Below are 20,762 nucleotides of genomic sequence, written 5' to 3'. Positions count from 1 at the left end.
TGGTTGTCCCTCCCAGGTCTGTGCAGGTCTGATGCATCCATACGATGGCAAAGTCATCCCCAGGAACACAGAGGGGTGCCTGGTTGCTTGGAATCAGCACACGGTAAGAGCAGAGACCCCAGAGACCTTTGCATCCCAGTCAGTCCTGGTTCAAGTTGCTGCCATCTCTCAGTAGGATTAAAAACATGTTATCTGGGCTGAGTGCAATGAGTCACACCTGTAATCTTAGCTACTCAGGAGGCTGAGGTGGGAAGGTCGCTTAAGACCAGGAACTGGAGATCCATCTGGGCAACATACGGAAACCCTGTTTCTAAAAAAAAAAATAAGGAAAGAAAATTTGTTTAATTAGTCAGGCATGGTAGCATGTTCTTGTAGTCCCAGCTACCTAGGAGGCTGAGGCAGGAGGATCTAATTAAGCCCAGGAGGTTGAGGCTTCAATGAGCCATGATTGCGCTATTGCATTCCAGCCTGGGCAACAGAGCAAGACTCAGACACCTACCCCACACCCCGGCCCACAAAAAAAAGTACTCCTGGCCAGGCGTGGTGGTTCATGCCTGTAATCCTAGCACTTTGGGAGGCCAAGGCGGGCAGATCACCTGAGGTCAGGAGTTCGAGACCATCCTGGCCAACATAGTGAAACCCCATCTCTACTAAAAATACAAAAACTTGCTGGGTGTGGTGGTGGGTACCCACAGTCCCAGCTACTCAGGAGGCTGAGGCAGGAGAACTTGGGAGGTGGAGGTTGCAGTGGGCCAAGATTGTGCCACTGCGTTCCAGCCTGGGCCACAGAGCGAGACTCTGCCTAAAAAAAAAAAAAAAAATTCTCCTGCCTGGGTTCCCTGTTTAATTTGGTCCTCCCTAGTACAGTCTGTGTGACAGTCAGAGGGATATTTTCTAAAGGCCAGCACAACCCTGCCACTTGCTTGCTCTCGAACTCTGACAAAGTCTCTTGGGATGAAGCCCCACTCCCGTCACCTCAGCCCCGCTTTGTGGCCTGCATCCGCCTCATCCAGCCTCTTCGCATTTCCTCACCTGGCTTTTTCCTGCCTCGGGACCTCTGTGAGTCCTGTGTGCCTGGAGCTGTTACCCTCTCCTTCAGCTTTGCGTCTTCCCTTCTTCTCATCTTTTAGGATTGAGCTCAAGCATCTTCTCACCTGACCCCCAGACCAGCTCACACACACCCCTGTGTACCCTAGCTATGCCTTATATCTTTTTCTTTCTTTCTTTTCTTTTTTTTTTTTTTTGGAAACAGAGTTTCGCTCTGTCGTGCAAGCCAGAGTGTAGTGGTGCAATCCCAGCTCACTGCAACCTCTGCCTCCCAGGTTCAAGTGATTCTCCTGCCTCAGCCTCCCGAGTAGCTGGAATTACAGACGTGCATTCCCGCTGCTGACTATTTTTTTTTGTATTTTTAGTAGAGACTAGGTGTTACCATGTTGGCCAGGCTGTTCTCAAACTTCTGATTTCAAGTGATCTGCCCACTTCGGCCTCCCAAAGTGCTGGGATTACCGCTGCACCCAGCTTGCCCTGTATCTTTTGCTTCTAGTACCTATCACAAATCCCAGTTCTTTTTTTTTTTTTTTTTTTTTTTAAGACAAAGCCTCGCTCTGTCACCCAGGCTGGAGTACAGAGGCACAATCTCGGCTCACTGTAGCCTTGTCCTCTTAGGCTCAAGTGATCCTCCCACCTCAGCCTCCCAAGTAGCTGGGACCACAGGCATACACTACCACCACACCTGGTTATTTTTTATTTTTATTTTTAGTAGAGACAGAGTCTTGCTATATTGCCCAGGCTGGTCTTGAACTCCTGGACTCTAAGCAGTCCTCCCATCTTGGCCTCCAAAGTGCTGAGATTACACATGTGAACCGCTGTACCTGGCCCCAGTTCTATTTTTGTGATTCATCCATCACTGGCTTCTCTGCTACTCTGGAAAACTCATGATCTCCACGAGTACTTTATTTACACTGTAGCCACAGGGCTTGGTACACAGTAGGTGCTCAATGAATAGCTGCTGCCATGATGCTATTTAACACCCATCGCATGCCAGGATCCAGAGCAGAAGTCAACAAACTTTTCTGGAAATAACCAGATAGTAACTAGTTGAGGCTTCATGGGCCACATGGTTCAGGTCTTGTTGACTCATATCTGCCGTTGCAATTCAAGAGCACCGTGGGTAATACGTAATGAACGGCATGGCTGAGTCCCAGCAGGACTTTACTTGCAAAAACAGGCCACATTTGGACCAGGGGCTGTAGTTGCTGACCCCTGACTTAGAGGGTCTTTTTTGAGGCAGGGTCTTGCTTTGTCACCCAGGCTGGAGTGCAGGGGCACGATCATGGCTCACTCACTGCAGCCTTGACCTCCTAAGCTCAAGTGATCCTTCCACCTCAGCCTCCTAAGTAGCTAAGACCACAAGTGTGCACCACCACACGCAGCTCATTTTAAAATTTTTTGTAGCGATGGCGGTCTCACTATGTTTCCCAGGCTGGTCTTGAACTCTTGGATTCAGGGGATCCTCCTGCCTCACCTTTTGAAGTGCTGGGATTAGCCCAGGCGTGGTGGCTCACAGCTGTAATCCCAGCATTTTGGGAAGCCAAGGCGGGTGGATCACTTGAGGTCAGGAGTTCGAGAGCAGCCTGGCCAAAATGGCAAAATCCCATCTCTACTACAAAACTATAAAAATTGGCTGGGCGTAATGGCGGGTGCCTATAATCCCAGCTACTCGGGAGGCTGAGGCACAAGAAGCACTTGAACCCGGGAGGCGGAGGTTGCAGTGAGCCGAGATCCCACCACTGCATTCCAGCCTGGGTGACAGAGAGAGACTTGGTCTCAAAAAAAAAAAAAAAAAGTGCTAGGATTACAGATAAGAGTCACCACACCTGGCTGAGGGTCTTGGCATGTGGTTCCCTGGGGGTGAAACTTGTTTTTGCCTGTGTATCCTTGGCTAATTATTTCGTGTCTCTGGACCTCAGTTTCCTTGTCTGCAGAATGGGAGCAGCAGTGCTCATCTCTATGCAGTGGCTGTGAGGATTACAATGTAGTGTTGTAAAATGCCTATCAGAACCTGATTCAGGTCGCCTTCCTGACACCTCTTGGAGGAGTTGATACTCTGGGAGAGCTCCATATTTTTCAGCAAGCATTTATGGAGGATTTACTGTATGCAAGGAAGATAGTCATTGTGTGTGTGTGTCTCTCTCTCTCTTTTTTTTTTTTTCTGAGACAGAATCTCACTCTCTTGTCCATGCTGGAGTTTGGAGTGCAATGACTTGATCTCATCTCACCGAAACCTCCATCTCCCAGGTTCATGCACAGACCCCTCCCACCATTTTTTTTTTTTTTTTTTTTTTTTGCGACTGAGGATCGAGTCTCGCTCTGTTGCTCTGGCCGGGGTGCAGCTGCGTGATGTCGGCTCACTGCAACCTCTACTTCCTGGGTTCAAGTGATTCTCCCGCCTCAGCCTCTCAAGTAGCTGGGATTATAGGCTCCCATGACCACAACCGGCTAATTTTTGTACCTTTAGTATAGATGGGGTTTCTCCGTGCTGGCCAGGCTGGTCTCGAGCTCCTGACCTCAGGTGATCCCCCCGCCTCAGCGTCCCAAAGTGCTGGGATTGCAGTCATGAGCCACCGCACCTGGCCGTTTCTCTTTGCAAGATACAAAACAACCCCTGGGAAGGAGGATGAACCAGGCAGCTGTTGAGCACTGAGACCCACCCTTCTGGGGGCTCCCTTCACCATTAGTTAAACGAGGCTGCGTGCGGCTCCCCAGGGATAAGGTAGTACAGTTCTTGGAGCTTCTAGGGGGAAACAGACGGCAGGATGACAGCCTCAGACACCTGCAGAAGTGGTTCCCGATGGTGTTTGCTGTTTCTTAAACCGGAGATCGCAGAGCCGGCACCATGGGCCAAATTCGATCTGCAGATGGGTTTTGTTTGGTCTGCTTAGCATTTAAATTTTTTAAGGAAATTAATTGCTACCACTGAAAATCAGAAGATTTTGAGTAAAACCCAGATTTCTGGTGTTTATAAAAAAAAAATTCAGAAGGCGTGACCACACCAGGCCTCAAATCCCAGCTGACAACAACAGGCTCAGACTGAGTAAATGGCAGTCGTTTAGTTTCATATAATTTGGCTGTCTACTCTTTTTAAAACCGTGTCTAGGCTGGGCGAGATGGCTCACGCCTGTAACACTAGCACTTTGGGAGGCCGACGCAGGCGGATCATTTGAGGTCAGGAATTCAAGACCAGCCTGAACAACATGGTGAAACCCCATCTCTACTAAATCCAAAAAAAATTAGCCGGGTGTGGTGGCAGGCGCCTGTAATCCCAGTTACTCGGGAGGCTGAGGCAGGAGAATCGCTTGAACCAGGGAGGTGGAGGTTGCAGTGAGCCGAGATTGCGCCACTGCATTCCAGCCTGGGTGACAGAGAGAGACTGTCTCAAAATAAAATAAGTCTGTTTAATGACATGCATTTTCCCTCCCTCTTGGACCCTTATTTCTCTTCCTCCGTCTTGGTTTTAAAGTAAAGCTGAGCACCCCTTTAAAGATGCATTCCAATGATAAAGCTCCTTAGCAGGCATTTTTAACTTCTCAGTCAACACAGGTAGGAAAAGATGGTAACGTGCTACTGTGTACTTGGCCTATGGCAGAAGCTAAATGGTTGTTGAGTGAATAAACGATAGAGCCATTGTGTATTAGTTTGGTATGGCTGCCATGACAAATTGCTGCAATCTTAATGGTTTAAAACACCACAAATTTATTTTACAATTTTGGAATTCAGAAGCCCAAGATGGATCTCATGTGGCTAAAATCAAGGTGTTAGCAGGGCTGTGTTCCTTCTGGACGCTCCAGGGGAGAGTCCATTTCCTTTCCTTTTCCAGCTTCTAGAAGCTGCCTGCATGCCTTGGCTCATGGCACTTTCTTTCATCTTCAAAGCCAGCAGCGTGGCATCTTCCAATCTCTGTGTGACTCTGACCCTCCTGCCTCCCTCTCACAGGACCTCTGTGATTACTCTAGGGCCACCCAGATAATCTCCTCATCTCAAGATCCTCAATCCAGTCACACTGCAAAGTCTCTTTTGCCATGAAAGGTCACATATTGACAGGTTCCAGTGATGAGGACATGGATGTCATCGTGGAATGAGTGTTCTTCTGCCAGCTCCACTATGAGTCACTATGAGTTACACATTCTTTCACTCTAGCACAGCTTTGTCCTTGGGGTTTCAGGCTGTAGCTAGTGATTCTGTGTTTGTCCAAGTATTTATTGAGCACCTACTACATGCCAGGACCCGTGCTAAGTATTAGGAATATGGCAATGAACAAAATACACTACTCCCAAGGCACTTTCTTTGAACAAGACACAGACATTCACATTTGTTCCATCAAGCCCATCCTGCTAATCTTAGCTGTAGGCACTGGAGTTTACATGCCCACTTCCTGCCCTATAAGTGGAGGAATGTAGACTGCTCCATAACCCATCAATCTTTGGACCACTTTCTTCTGACGGCTGGGTTCCCAGGGTGGCTTCCGCAGGCACGTAGAGATGGTACGAGACCTCTCTCAGTGCCTCTGGTTCTCACACACTCAGGCTAAGAACAGGGAGATTGAGGCTACTTTGAAAGTCAACTGGAAAGTTGTGCTGCACTTGAAGGGTTTACATCGTGACAGATCTCAGCATGGGGAAATCCGGCACAGCCTGGCCCTGGACTTGGCCCATTCCTACCAGGTACGGGTCCCCAGGTTGGGCAGACACTGGTTTGTGCCCTTCACACAGAGCTTGACTGTTAGCAGAAGTAAAGGGTGTTGTCTGTTTTTTCCCAGCTGAGCTTCCCCCAGGCCCTGAACTTGGATGGGGGCATCATCTTTAGACAGAGTCCCCAAGGAACATTCAACTTCGGTGTGGATGCACGAGCTGCCGTCAACCACAATGTCACATCCCAGGTCAGGAGGCTGAATTCTGCTCCCTTGCCAAGGGAGGCCGGGTCTTAATAACCTTTAGAGAAGGTGACCTATACAAGATGCCTGAGGAGGTGGCAGGAGACATGACCCTGGAGAGCCAGCAGCACAGTCCTTATTTTGGCAATGTGTTTGTGATTAGGCAGGATGCATTGACTGTTGTAAACAAATGTTTGGCTCTTTGTGAAAGGCCAGTGTTCACGTCTCAGTTCACCATGGCTCTGCTCCATACAGTCTCTCAGGATCCAGGCCTCCCCACCTTGTGGCTCTGCCCCAGTGGGCAGACAGAGGGAGAGATAGTGGAGAATTATGCAGGAGGCTTTTATGAGCCAGACCCATAAGTGGAAAGGTCATTCCTGCCTGGGTTCTCATCACATGATCCCACCTAGCTGCAAGGGAGGCTGGGAAATGTAGTTTTAGCTGTATGTCCAGGAAGAAAAGGAAATGCAGTTTGGTGAATATATAGCAGCCATTGTAGGTATATTTACTCATTCATGGCTGTTCATTTGTTCATCCATGGGCATGTGCATTCATATCCATTCATTCAGCATGGATAGGTTGTATCTCCTGTGTGCCAGGCTCTGTGATGTGCACTGGGGATGCATGGGTGACTCTGTCCCCATCTCTGTTCTCATCTCTGACAGCTTTCAATCTAATGGGCAGTTTAGTGTTATGTAAGTTCAAGTTCAATTCCCAGTTCCACTGTTAACTAGCTGTGTAACCTTGGGTGAATTACTGAGTCCCACTGAGCCTCAGTTTTCCTAGCTGGGAAATGGGATGGTAACAGCAACCCAGCAAAGCAGTGTTGAGGATTAAATGAAGTAGTCATTGTGAACGTGGTAGCATAGTGCCTGGTTCACAGTCAGGGTCAACTAGAAGGTGGTGTGGCTGTGGGAGGCATGAGCAGGCACCATGGCAGGGAGTAGGGGGTCCCAAAGTGGTCTTCCAACCCCAAATCCAGGACAACACTTCCTAAGCAACCTTGTTCCAGTAGCACAGCCTGAGTAAGATTGAGGGGTGAGGAACACTGAGGGAGGACAGAAGTTTCTGGTTTGAGCTTTGGGCAAATTCTGGGATGCGTTTGCCTAGTAGCCACCTCCTAGGGTTCTGCATCTCCCTCTCTGTTCCCTCTGACCCCTCTTCAACTCTCCCCACAACAGGTCTCAGTCCAGCTGAACGGATCTGACTTCGACTTTGCATTTTTCTTCCAGCTCAAGCATCCCAACAGACCAACATTTCCTCCAAACTTCCAGGTATGGACGTTGCTTCCTTGTGGATGACCTTGACTTGCCTGCCAAGAGTTGTCTCTGAGCAGCTGGCCTGCTGGGAGATGGGCGGAAGGAAGGCAGGATGGGGGTCTGAGGGAGGGAGGCCACACTTGCAGTGTTGTGCTTAGCCAAACAGCCCCTGCAGAATCAAGAACAGATGGCAGGGAGGTTTCCACATCCATCATTTGGAAGTGATGGTCCAGGCTGAAGGGGGTGAAGGATCACATTTCACTCTTGAAAATGGACAGAAACAGAGTTTTCCTCCAAACTCTGCCCTGTATTTGGGCTTTGGCAAAGCTGTGTAATCCTTCAAGAGAGCTTTGTTGATCCAGGGTATTTTGGAGGTGGAGAAAGACATCCAGGTGGGAGCCCCGTCCCCCCACCAAGTTTGCAGCTTCATTGAGCAGACTGTGCATGGTGTGTGCCACAGAAATTAGAGGGTGACTAATTCAAGGATGTGGAGGTGTAAATAGGAAATCCCAACAGGGATGAGGCCCTTAGGAGACGTGGGGCAGACCTTTAATTTGATAGCGATAAAAAAAATTAGAGGTGGGGTCTCACTATGTTGCCCAGGCTGGTTTTAAACTCTTGGCCCCAAATTGTCTTTCTGCTTTAGCCTTCCAAAGTGCTAAGATTACAGGCATGAGCCACCGCACCTAGCCTGATAGCATTTTAAAATTTCTTTTGAGACAGGATCTCACTCTGTTGGCTGGGCTGAAGTGCAGTGGTGGCGTAACCATGGTTCACTTCAGCCTTGACCTCCTGGGGTCAAGCGATCCTTCCACCTCAGCCTCCTGAGTAGCTGGTACCACAGGCATATGCCGCAACACCCAGCTAATTTTTGTACTTTTTTTTTTTTTTTTTTTTTTTGGCAGAGACGGGGTCTCGTGATGTTGCCCAGGCTGGCAATGAGCTCCTGGGCTCAAGTGATCCTCCTTCCTTGGCGCTTCCCAAGGTGCTGGGATTGTAGGCATGAGCCACTATGCCCAGCCCTGATAGCATTTTTTAAACACCTGCTGTGCATTCCCTGTGTGGTGGGTTTTAGACACTTGAATGGAGCCCGAGAGTGGCTCTGAATGGAGGGAACTGCTTATTCTTAGAGGCACGAGTTTTCACAGGTTGATGTCCCTGAAGCCAGGCTCTATTTTCACATTGACACAGGTCACCATTTCACTAGCAGCCTTTTGCTTTTGTGGAGTTCCCTGAGATCACGGCCCATCTGAGAGCTGCTGGCATTTTAGATGGGAGGAAATGCCATCATATTAACCATTTGTTTTAGGGGCTGATGTCTGTGGAGTGATTGCTTGGCAGGCTCTGTTCTAAACCCTGTTTATGGATTATCTCATGGTCACCTCACGATGCTGTTGTGGGGAGGCGTGTAGCACTGTTGTACCATTTTGTGGATGAGGCTCTGAGACTTAGAGAGGTGATGTGACTTGCCCAAGATCATGGAGCTCAGTAGTGGAAGATCTTGGGTGGGAACCCAGGTGTTCTGGTTTCAGAGCCCGTGCTATCGATCCCCCGAACTCATCGGGGAGTGGGGGTGGGTTCCCCTGGAAGCTTGGATGCTGGGTCATCTAATGGGTGCAAATATTATTATCATTAGTATTTTTTGAGACCGAGTCTTGCTCTGTCACCGAGGCTAGAGTGCAGTGGCATGATCTCGGATCTGCAAACTCCACCTTCTGGGTTTAAGTGATTCTTGTGCCTCAGCCTCCCAAGTAGCTGGGATTACAGGCATGCGCCACCACATCCAGCTAATTTTTTGTATTTTTAGTAGAGATGGGATTTCAGACTGGTCTTGAACTCCTGACCTCGAGTGATCCACCTGCGCCAGACTTCGAAAGTGCTGGGATTACTGGTGTGAGCTCCTGTGCCCAGCTCAAACGTTAATTTTAATTTTAATTTTAATTTTTAAGACAGTGTCTTGTTCTGTCAACCAGGCTGGAGTGCAGTGGCATGACATGGCTCACTGCAGCCTCCACCTCCCAGGCTCCAGCCATTCTTTTGCCACAGCCTTCTGAGTAGCTGGGACTATAGGTGCACACCACCACACTCAGCTAATGTTTTAATTTTTTGTAGAGATGGGGGTCTTGCTGTGTTGTTCAGGCTGGTGTCAACTCCTGGCCTTCAGCAATCCTCCTGCCTTGGTCTCTAAAGTGCTGCAGTTACAGGTGTGAGTCATCGTGCCCTACCAGTCTATGGGTTTTGACAGACATTATGGATCTGCCTTGACGGCATCATTCAGAGCAGTTTCCTTGCCCTAAAAAATCCTCTGGGCTCTACCTTTTCATCCCTCCTCCTACACTCCACCCCCTGGCAACCACTGTTCTTCTTACTCTCTGTGGTTTTGACTTTTTCCAGAATGTCACACAGTTGGAATACAGTGTGCAGCCTTTTCAGATGGGCTGCTTTCACTTAGTAATACACATTTAAGTTTCCTTCATGTCTTTTTCAGCTTAATAGCTCATTTTATATTAGCGCTAGATAATATTCCATTGTCTGGGTGTATCATGTTTTATTCAGCAGTTCATCTGTGGAAGCACCAGGCATTCTTTTAAAACCTTTCCAGGCGAGGCACGGTGGCTCATGCCTGTAATCCCAGCACTTTGGGAGGCCGAGGCGGACAGATTACCTGAGGTCAGGAGTTCGAAACCAACCTGGACAACATGGTGAAACCCCATCTCTACTAAAAATACAAAAAAAAAAAAAATTAGCTGGGCATGGTGGCGGGCACTTGTAATTCCAGCTACTCGGGAGGCTGAGGCAGGAGAATCACTTGAACCTGGGAGACAGAGGGTGCAGTGAGCTGAGATTGCACCACTGCACTCCAACCTGGATGACACAATGAGACTCTGTCTCACGGAGAAAAAAAAAAAAAAATTCATTGTGACTGTAATAACACAGGCTGGATTGAGAACCATGGGGCTAAACCTGCTTTGCAGATGGGGAAACTGAGGCTCAGATCAGGAAAAGGAGAGGCTCAGGTCCTGTGGAGCTGGTGGAGCCTTGGGCCTCTCTGCTCCCACCCTCCACTGCTCCCCTCCCCACTGCTCCCTTCAACACCCTTGTTGGGGCTAACTACGTGTTCACCCCCGCCTGACTGCTTGGGTACCGAGATGCCATCCTCTTTACATCCCAGAAGTTCTGGGTTCTCTGGTTCCCGCGGGGCACTCTACAGGGCCTCCTTTTCCGTGGAGGAGTTGCAAAGATGTCCTCTGCTTCCCCCACCAGCACGAGTTTTAGAGCTAGGCAGACTCAGGTGGCATATATGACCCTCTCAGAGCCTCAGTTTCCCCATTTGTACAATAAGAACTCCCATTTCACATGTGGAAAGGACAAGATGGGACTGTACCCCTGGGCCAGGTGCTGGAGCCAGGATAGGCTGTCTCCCTTATCCCTCCCTCTGTCTCGTTTCTCCTCCTGATTGTGTGCTGTCTACCATGATTGGTGACTGCTCAAAGTTGGAGTGGCTCAGGAGGGCTTCCTGGAGGAGGAGGCAGCCCTACCCCACACCCAGGATCCCATAGACCCTTCCTGTCCCTCCCCCGCCTCCCTGTAGGTGCAGGCAGCTGCCGGGCGCTACAGAGTGTGCAGCTTCAACGTGTCTCTATCTGTGCATATGTCTGGCCGGGAGCTGGTTCTGCTGGAGGTCGACGCCAGCCAGGACACTCGGAGAAGCAGCCGGGGCTGGGGTGTGAGTGTCCTTCTCCACCAGGCTGTCCTCAGTGCCCCCAGGGTTGTTCGGCTGCAGCTGTCTGGAAAGATCACCCCAGCAAGGTAATGGTCCCCAGGTGGTCTGCAAGGAGGCGGGGAGACCACAGAGGCCAAAAGGCTGAGACCTGGGCAGTCCTCACTGAGAGGCCTCTCTTCTTTCCCTCTGAGACCACACCCAAGTCAGCCCCATTGGTGCCACTGAGGGCATGAAAAGCAGGTGGTTTTCAGTTTTTCACTTTTACCCTTTTTTTTTTTTGTATTGTTATGAGAGTGTTCATTGTAGACGGCTTAAACGATAATGTATAAAGGGCTGGGCACCATGAGTCACACCCCAGGGCTTTGGGAGGCTGAGGCAGGAGGATTGCTTGAGTTCGGGAGTTCAAGAGCAGCTTGCACGATATAGCAAGACCCCATATCTCCAAAAAATAAATAAAAATTAGCCTGGTAGGCCAGGCGCGGTGGCTCACGCCTGTAATCCCAGCACTTTTGGAGGCCGAGACGGGCGGATCACGAGGTCAGGAGATCGAGACCATCCTGGCTAACGCGGTGAAACACCGTCTCTACTAAAAGTACAAAAAATTAGCCGGGCATGGTGGCGGGCGCCTGTAGTCCCAGCTCCTCAGGAGGCTGAGGCAGGAAAATGGCGTGAACCTGGGAAGTGGAGCTTGCAGTGAGCCGAGATTGCACCACTGCACTCTAGCCTGGTTGACAGAGCGAGACTCCGTCTCAAAAAAAAAAAAAAAAAAAAAAAAAAAGATTAGCCTGGTATAGTGGGGTGCACCTGTAGTCCCAGCTACTCAGGAGGCTGAGGTGGAAGGATTGCTTGAGTTCAGGAATTCAAGACCAGCCTGGACAACATAGACCCCATCTGTACAAAAATTTTATTAAAAAATAGCTGGATGTGGTGGCGTGCACCGGTAGTCCCAGCTACTCGGGAGGCTGAGGAGTTAGAGGATTGCTTGAGCTTAGGAGTTGGAGGCTGCAGCGAGCTATGATTGCAGCATTGCAGTCCAGCCTGGGCGACAGTGAAATGAGCCTGACTCTAAAATAGTATTAATAATCATCATCATGTAAAAAGAAATAAATCAAAAATCACTAGTTATCCCAAGGAATGTACATCTCCGTTTGGTCTCATGTCTGAGTATATATTTACCTACTAATGTGTCCACTATGGTGAGGCGCTCAGGAGCCTAGGGTCCAGGGGTGACCACTTGGGTTCCAGTCCAACTCTGCCACTGCTGCGTTTGGGACCAGTCGCCCTTCTGTGCCTCAGTTTCTCCACCTGTTTCTTAGGGTTGTCTTAAGGATGAACTGAGCCCTGCATGTGAGTTTCAAGCGAGGGCCAGTGAGCACACTCCATAGCTGGCTACCATGTTTGCTGCAGGTGTAATCGGAAAAAACAAACTCTTTTCGGCTACTATCCTCTGAATGCTCAGTACAGGATAATTCTGTGGCTAGGAGTAGGGGTCTTTTTCCCCATCAAGCAATTCTCTGGTGGACACGAACTGGGTGTCCTACAAATTAACTCAGTTCTGACCCTATATACCTGGAGGTAGCATCAGACCCCCACAGGTTAAGTGTGCAAAGACTGCCCCCAAATTTAGACACCATTCCCCTCAGCCTCTCTAGTGGCTGGAACTACAGGCTTACCACCACACCTGGCTAATTTTTGTACTTTTATTTTTTTGTAGGAACGGGGTCTTTTTTGTAGAACATGATCCTCTGCAGTCCCATGTTTGTTCCAGGTTTGGCATGGATTTAAGGAGCCCCTGGGCTGTGGACACGGTCCTAGATAACCTTGTCCTCAGAATTGCCACCACAGCTGTCCATCTACCTGTCCAACTGTCGATCGTTATCCCCAGTCTGAAAAGGATTTGAGGCAAATTATTAAAATGTACCTTGTTCTAGGTCAGGAGTTGGCAAACTCTCAAGGCCAGATGGTAACTATTTTCAGCTTTATGGGCCGTATGATCTCTGTTGCAACTACTCAACCCTGCCATGGCGGCACGAGAGTGTCATAGACAGTTCATAAATAATGGGCATGATTGTGCTTCAATAAAACTTTATTTATAAAAAGAAGTGGTGGGCCAGCTTTGGCCCACAAGCTATAGTTTTCCAACCCTTGTTCAAGATTTTTAAAAGATATACGAGGAAGCTAGGGAGAAGGGAAAAGAAAAATAGGAAAAATGGCAAGCTGTTCAAAGTAGTGTCAGTAAACAAAATTCATGCTATGAGTTCCTCTGTGTTATGTACAGCTCAGCTGAAGATTTGGCTCTGAGCTTCCTAGCAGCCAATGCAAAGAGAGAAACCAACAAGTAGTAGTATTTGCAGTGGCCCTCAGGAAGTTTACACACACACAGTTGACAGCTGTGCACCATGAAATGCATAGCTCATCTTGTTCCTGGTGGTGAAGCTCAAGGGAAATCTCTCCAATGGTGTCATACAGGAACTCACTGTGTGATGATAGGGACTGCATCCCCTGCCCCAGTTTTCCAGCAAGTTTAACAGCAAGCTTCTTGGGGCTGTTCCTTTTCTCACATTTATCAGTCACTCATTTTGACCTAGGAGCAGGCATCTTATATTCCAAAGTTCATTTAATTCTAAACAATACTATGCTTTAGGTACTGCTAATTGCCTATTTGAGCTTTGAGCTCATTATTCTCTCTCTACCTATTTCCTCATCTGTATATTGGGGATCATAATGTTCTCAAAACTCACAGGGCTTTTGTAAGGAGTCAGACAATGTGTCTAAAGTGCATAGTGCATGTCAGAGTATGTTGGTTAGATGTTGCTGCATAACAAGCTACCCCAAAGCATAGAGATTAAAGAACAACCATTTTGTTTGCTCATGATTCTGTGGGTCAGGAACTTACACAAGGCTTAGGCAGTTCTGCTCTGTGTGACTTTGGCAGGGGTCATTCTCCGGGACTCTTGGCTAACATCAGCCTTCAGCTGAGTCAGTTCCCAGACAGGTGTGTGCATGGGCTGAGGACGGAGGTGAACTGGGAAGTCTGGGAAGTCTTCCTTCACACGTCTGGCACCTCGGTGTTCTTCCATGTGCAACGCCCCCCTCTCTTTTCAAGTGGCTGCTTGGGCTTCCTCACATTATGGCGATCTCAGGCTGGTCAGACTTCTTACCAGGTGGCTGGGTTCCAAGAGGGAGCATTCATGTGAGAAGGTGAAAGTTGCAGATCTTAGTGCCCAACCTTGAAAGTTCTGCAGTGTCACTTCTGCCACATTCTATTGACCAAAACGCAGGTCACAAGGACAGCCCTGATTCAGAGGGAGAGGAAATAGATCTCACATGTTAATGCAGGAGTGGCAAAGTCACCTTGCAGGAGAGTGTGTGGGAAGAGCCGGCCATAGGTGCAAACACACTGTATCACACCTGGGTGAGTACCTGTCAGTATCAATATCAGTATCATTTCAAGGTCAGGCACAGCGGCTCATGCCTGTAATCCCAGCACTTTGGGAGGCTGAGGCGGGCAGATCACCTGAGGTCAGGAGTTCAAGACCAGCCTGGGCAATGTGGTGAAACCCCATTGCTACTAAAAATAGAAAACTTAGCTGTTGTGGCAGGTCCCTGTAATCCCAGCTACTCGGGAGGCAGAGACAGGAGAATTGCTTGAGTCCAGGAGGTGGAGGTTGCAGTGAGCTGAGATCACTCTACTGTACTCCAGCCTGGGTGACAGAGTCACCCTGTCTCCCAAAAAAAAAAAAAAAAAAAAAAAAAGCTAAGTATCAGTTTCTCCACTTTTTTCCCCACTTTGCAGAAGGAGAAAGTGATGCTTAGAGAGGTTGTGTCCTTCTCCCAGGTCATCCCGTTAGTGAGTAGCAGCATTGAGATTGGAACCCAGATTTGCCTGACTGCAAAGCCCAAGATCTTAACCCCTTCACTTCACTGCCTAGGATTTGGCTGTTTTCCAAGGCACTGCTGGACCAGAACACAGCACAGCTGCTCCTCAAGGCATCTGAGGAACGGAGGGGAGGCCGGGTCCTGACCTTACAGAGCCAAACCCGGCACACGGTGGCTGGCTGGGCAGCGATGCCCCGCCTCCTGACACTCACAGGAAGGCTGAAGCAGAAGGAGAGACTTCAAGAGGGTGAGGGCCTGGGGAACGCCATGGGGGCGGGGCAAGCACTTTCTATGGAACTGCAAGGTAGATTCAGTTCCACCCAAGTCCAGTGATGCTCCAACTCCAGCATCTCACACTGGCATATCCATAGGTTTAGATAAAGGGGTATGGATGATTCCCCTTTGTGAGAAATATACATGCTGACAAAAATCTACTCACTAAAAACTGAATAGGTTTCCTTATGCAGGACTTGTCAGAGCCTTTAACATGCTAATGGACATTGTGTATCTCCAGAAGGAAGAGTTGGGTACAGGGTTTCCCAGGCATATTTTTTGGAATACCTTTTATTTTGACATAACACCAGACTTGTAGAAAAGTTGCAAGAACAGTGCAAAGAATCCCACAGGCCCTTTGTCCAGATTAACCAGCTACTAACATTTTACATTTCCTTTATCATTCTAATATTCATATTCTCTCTATATGTACATATATTTAATGTATTATTTTATTCCTGAATTGTGTTTTCCCAGGTTGCAGACGTAATTCTTTTTTTTCTTTTTTGAGATGGAGTTTTGCTCTTGTCCCCCAGGCTGGAGTGCAATGGAGCAATCTCAGCTCACTGCAACCTCCACCTCCCAGGTTCAAGCAATTCTGCTGCCTCAGCCTCCGGAGTAGCTGGGATTACAGGAACTAATTTTTTTTTTTTAGGGGAGGCATTAATAATCTACCCCTAGTTTAGCATATAATCAAGAAATAACCGTAATAATGGGCAACCAGCAGCCCTCAGGGCTGCTGTACCTGGAGTAGCCATTTTTTATTCCTTTCCTTTTTTAATAAGCCATTCTTTAGTCCTATCCTTTTTTAAAAACTTGCTTTTGCTTTGCACCGTGGACTCACCCTGAATTCCTTCTTGCAGGAGATCCAAGAAGCCTCTCTTGGGGTCTGGATCCAGACCTCTTTCCTGTAACACATCCATCTGTGTTACTTTTGATGCTTTTCAGAGTGAGTTGTAGACATCAGAACACCTTACTTACTAAATGGATTATCATACACATCATGAACTAAAGCTCAAAATTTGCTTACAATTCTCCCTGCTCTTAGTCTCCCTCCCTTTCTTCCTTCCTCTGATGTAAAATTTACAGACAATGAAATGTACACATCTCAGCTGGGAGCAGTGGTTTCCACCTATAATCCCAGCACTTTGGGAGGCTGAGGAGGGCAGATTGCTTCAGGCTGGGAGTTTCAGAGCAGCCTGGGCAACAGAGGGAGACTGTCGCTACAAAAATTTTTAAAATTAGCTGGACATGGTGGTGCATGTCTGTAGTCCCAGCTACGTGGGGGCTGGAGTGGGAAGATTGCTTGAGCCTGGGAGGTTGAGGTTGCAGTGAGCCATGATTACACCACTGCATTCTAGCCTGGGCAACAGTGAGACCCTGTCTCAAGAAAATAATCATTTTAGTGTCTAGTGGTTTCCCTTTGTGGCTTTAATTTGCATTTCCCTGTTGATGAATGATGTTGAGCACTTTTTTTTTTTTTTTTGAGATGGAGTTTCACTCTTGTTGCCTAGGCTGCAGTGCAATGGTGACATCTCAGCTCACCTCAACCTCTGCCTCCTGGGTTCAAGAGGTTCTTGTGCCTCAGCCTCCCTAGTAGCTGGGATTACAGGCATGTGCCACCATGCCTGGCTAAATTTTTTTGTATTATTAGTAGAGACAGGGTTTCTTTATGTTGGTCAGGCTGGTCTTGAACCCCTGACCTCAGGTGACCTGCCCACCTAGGCCTCCCAAAGTGCTAAGATTACAGGTGTTAACCACTGCGCCTGGCTGAGCACTTATTCCTGTGTGTTATTTGTTCATGTAGCTTCCTTTGAGAGAGTTGAGACAGGTCACATTAATTTTTTTGCCCATTTATTAAATTGTTTGTCTTTCATTGAGTTGTAGATACTCTTTATATATTCTGGAATAGAATATTTTCTTCTGTTTTGATTTTTTTTTTTTTTTTTTTTTTTTTTTTTTGAGATGAGGTCTTGTTCTGTCGCCCAGACTGAAGTGCAGTGGGATGATCATGGCTCACAGCAGCCTCAAACTCCTGGGCTCAAGCAGTCCTCCTGCCTTAGCCTCCCAAGTAGCTGGGACTACAGGTACATGCCACCATGCCCAGATACTTTTTTTTTTTTTAGAGGCAGGATCTCCCTTTGTTGCCCAGGCTGGTCTGGAATGCCTGAGCTTAGACAATTCCTCCTACCTCAACCTCCCAAAGTGCTGGGATTACAGGCGTGAGCCACTGTGCCCTGCCTGGCCTGATATTTTTTATGCCATTTAGATTTTTTTTTTCTTATTGCCTTGGCAAAGAAATACAGTATAATATTGAATAAAAATGCTAAGAGCAAAAATTCTTACCTGTTCTCAATCTTACAAAGAAAACATTCAAAATTTCCACGAATAATTTTAACATTTGGTATTAGTTTTGCAGAGTTTTTTTTGTTTGTTTGTTTTTTAGAGGCAGAGTCTTGCTCTGTCTCCCAGGCTGGAGTGCAGTGGTGCAATCTCTGCTCATTGCAACCTGCAACCTCCGCCTCCCAGTTTCAAGCAATTCTCCTGCTTTAGCCTCCCGAGTAGCTAGGATTACAGGCATACGCCACCACACCCGGCTAATTTTTATATTCTTAGTAGAGACAGGGTTTCACCTTGCTGGCCAGGCTGGTCTCGAACTCCTGACCTCAAGTGATCTGGCTGCGTCAGCCTCACACAGTGCTGGGATTACAGGCATGAGCCACCGTGCCTGGCCAGATTTTATTCTTAAGAATGGATGTTGAATGTAATCAAATGCCTTTTCTGAATCTAGTACATATTCATATGGTTTTCCACCTTAATTTTCTTAATAGACTGAATTAAATTGGTCTTCAGTGTGAAACCGACCTTGCTTTAGTGGGATTCCCTGCATTTTTTCATATGTATTTTTCTTTCCTTCTATATGTAATTGAACTTGGTTTCCTAATACTTTGTTAAGAAAGTTGGTGTTGGCCGGGCACAGTGGCTCACGCCTGTAATCCCAGCACTTTGGGAGGCCAAGGTGGGTGGATCACAAGGTCAGGAGATCGAGACCATCCTGGCTACCACGGTGAAACCCCATCTCTACTTAAAATGCAAAAAAATTAGCCAGGCATGGTGGCAGGCACCTGCAGTCCCAGCTACTTGGAAGGCTGAGGCAGGAGAATGGTGGGAACCCAGGAGGCGGAGGTTGCAGTGAGCCGAGGTCGCACCACTGGACTCCAGCCTGGGCGACAGAGCGAGACTCCATCTCAAAAAAAAAAAAAAAAAAAAAAAAAAGTTGGTGTCTGTGTTCGTAGCACTATTGGGCTGTAAGTTTCCTTTTTTCACAAAGCTCTTGTCAGGTTTGGGATGAGGTTTATGCTACTTTCATAAACCAAGTCGGGTATTCTCTTCTCTTTTCTGAAGGAGTTTGTGTGAGATTGGTGGCGATGTTCCCTAAATGTCTGATCGCCTCTACCAGCAAAGACGTCTGGAGCGTTTTTTGAAAAACATACAGAGCTATATAAATGTATAGCCTTATATAGAGAGCTATTCAGATTTTCTGAATTATTTTGTGAATTAGCTGACTTGATTTTCAGAGTGTCCTGGGAGGGAGCTAGTGTACTCTGATGGATTTCACAAATGTACCATTTCTGACATGAGTTACAAGTGTGACATCGTGAATCTAGCGACTTCCTGCTCCCAAATTATTTTCCCTCCTCTCCAAAACGGCTCGTTTCCCTGAGCCGCCCCTGCTCTGTTCTTCTCCGCCATCCTCTGCAGGCACCCTCAGGGTCACTGCTGACTCAGCTGTGCTGGGCTTCCTCCTGCGGGACAAGCATGAGAAGGCAGGGAACGGCACCAGCGTGCGCAGCGTGACCTGCGTCCTTGCCCAGAACGGCAGCCAGGCCTTGCCTGGAGAGCTCCAGCTGAAGGGCCGGCTGCAGGCCCAGACGAGGAACCTGAGGGCCCAGGCCAGCATCCGGGCCCATGCGGCCAGCCTGGCTCTGGGTGGCGCCTGCTCCTGGGGCCCCGGGCACGGCCAGCTTGTGGTTGGCCTGACACACAATATCAGCACGCTGAGTGATGCAGGTAGGACGAGTGGTCCAGGCAGAACAGCTTCTTCCTCCAAGACTCCTAAGTCCTGGAGTCAAGGGAGGGGATAAATGAGCCTCCAACCTTGATTCACATTCCACCTTCATTTCTTTCCCCTGCTGCCTTTCCCAGCACTCCTGCATCTCCTTCCCTGGGCTGTGATTAAGGTTCAGGGTACCAGTTGTTACCATATTGACATGCTTCAAATCAGATGGTGACAGCCCCTGCCACCAGCCCCCTCCAGGCCTCCCACCCCCCATTCCCTGGGACAGCTCATGCAGCGTGGATACCTGGCCTAGCCAGGACCCAAAGGATGCCCCCTGGGACCACAGTATGAAATAATCCCAGCAGCCCCTGCTCGAGCTCCCAGATGTTCCCTCCAGGCCTGGAGGGGCCCCCAGGTACAGCAGCGAGGGGAGGACACATGATCAGGCCCGTTTCCCTCTGAGATTTGGGCTCTTTCCTTGGGGAGCTAGAAATCTTGTAGGGGACATGGGTCTTATCACCGCCTGCATGTGGCAGTTGTGCTGTGAGGTTGAACCAGATGAAATCGCCATTTCTGTGAGATGTGGACAGTTTCAGATGGTTTAACCTGGTGTATTGGGGGCAGTAGGACCTGGAGCTGTGGAGCTCAGGGGATCCTCTAGGGAGCAGGTGTGCTGGCCAGGCCCCTGTCATGTTTCCGTCGTGACTAAATGTGGTGGACTGGTCTGAGTGGCCTCTGGGGCTCTGCCCACTCCTGCCCTCTGGCCTCTTCCTCCAGGACTCCCCTCCGAGGCAGGGATGCTCCTGTCTGTCACCCACATGGCTTCCAACTGCTCAGCACGCCTGGCGCTGCGGAACGCGGGGGGTCAGCTAGACGCTGCCCTTGGCCTGGAGGACCTGACCCCCGAGTCCCTAGGCCACCAGCTCCATGCCAGCCTCCACCACACCCACACCATGCCCAGCCTCAAGCACTGGGGCCTCCCCTTCTCCATAGACGGCCACGGGCACTTCCAGGTGAGTGAGGAGGGGGCTGCACCCGGGCCCTCCCAGGGGACACTGGGTCCCAGGGACACCCAACAGCTTTGCTTCTGCCCAGAGTGCGGGACACAGTCTGGCGGCCGGGCTGATGGTAAAGTTGGATGGTGAGCAGCTCCACGCAGCCTTGGAGAGGAAGGCAGAGGACGGCCGCCAGGGGCTGGTGCTGGGTCTGCACCACGGCCTCTCGGGGCTGCAGGGCACTCTGCCCTCCCAGCTGGAGGTGAGTGGGTCGGGTGCCCATGTGGGCCAGGCTTCAGCCTGCACCAGGCCCTGCCTGGTAGAATGAAGACGATGGAGGCCCTGGTCCCTCAGTTCCTCCCTGGGGCCCCCACCCTGGAGAAGCCCCGCACCCGCAGCTGTCTTCTTCATTGTTCTCATAAACGAAAAGCAGCAGACCACCTCGGTGCCTGTCCCTGAGGGTGGCTAAACCGTCCATGGTGGGAGAGGGAATGTGAGTGACCAGGGCTCCTGGGCTGAAGCCAGGCTGCACCATCGCTGACTACGTGACCACACACATGTTTCCTCTTTCCCTGACTCGGGTGACGCAGTTTCCTCATCTGCCACCTCCTTCCATGGTTACCCTGAGGTTCAGTGAGCACCG

General features: G+C 49.2%; 1 protein-coding gene across 1 annotated transcript in view; it reads left to right on the top strand.

The window, feature by feature from the left end:
- The window catches only part of LOC105467761 (uncharacterized), a 153,755-nt gene that overhangs the window by 82,822 nt on the left and 50,171 nt on the right, over positions 1–20,762 (top strand). Inside the window, exons 33-41 of the mRNA XM_071084126.1 lie at positions 17–103; positions 5,583–5,720; positions 5,816–5,935; positions 7,111–7,203; positions 10,781–10,998; positions 14,845–15,038; positions 18,827–19,135; positions 19,902–20,137; positions 20,220–20,381. Coding sequence (XP_070940227.1) covers positions 17–103; positions 5,583–5,720; positions 5,816–5,935; positions 7,111–7,203; positions 10,781–10,998; positions 14,845–15,038; positions 18,827–19,135; positions 19,902–20,137; positions 20,220–20,381 — 1,557 coding nt within the window. The remainder of the gene's footprint in view (positions 1–16; positions 104–5,582; positions 5,721–5,815; positions 5,936–7,110; positions 7,204–10,780; positions 10,999–14,844; positions 15,039–18,826; positions 19,136–19,901; positions 20,138–20,219; positions 20,382–20,762) is intronic.

This window comes from Macaca nemestrina, chromosome 18, assembly GCF_043159975.1.
Source record: "Macaca nemestrina isolate mMacNem1 chromosome 18, mMacNem.hap1, whole genome shotgun sequence".
In the NCBI taxonomy this organism is placed as follows: domain Eukaryota; kingdom Metazoa; phylum Chordata; class Mammalia; order Primates; family Cercopithecidae; genus Macaca; species Macaca nemestrina.
The sequence above is the reverse complement of the archived record's forward strand: the minus strand, read 5'-3'. Positions and strand labels throughout refer to the sequence as shown.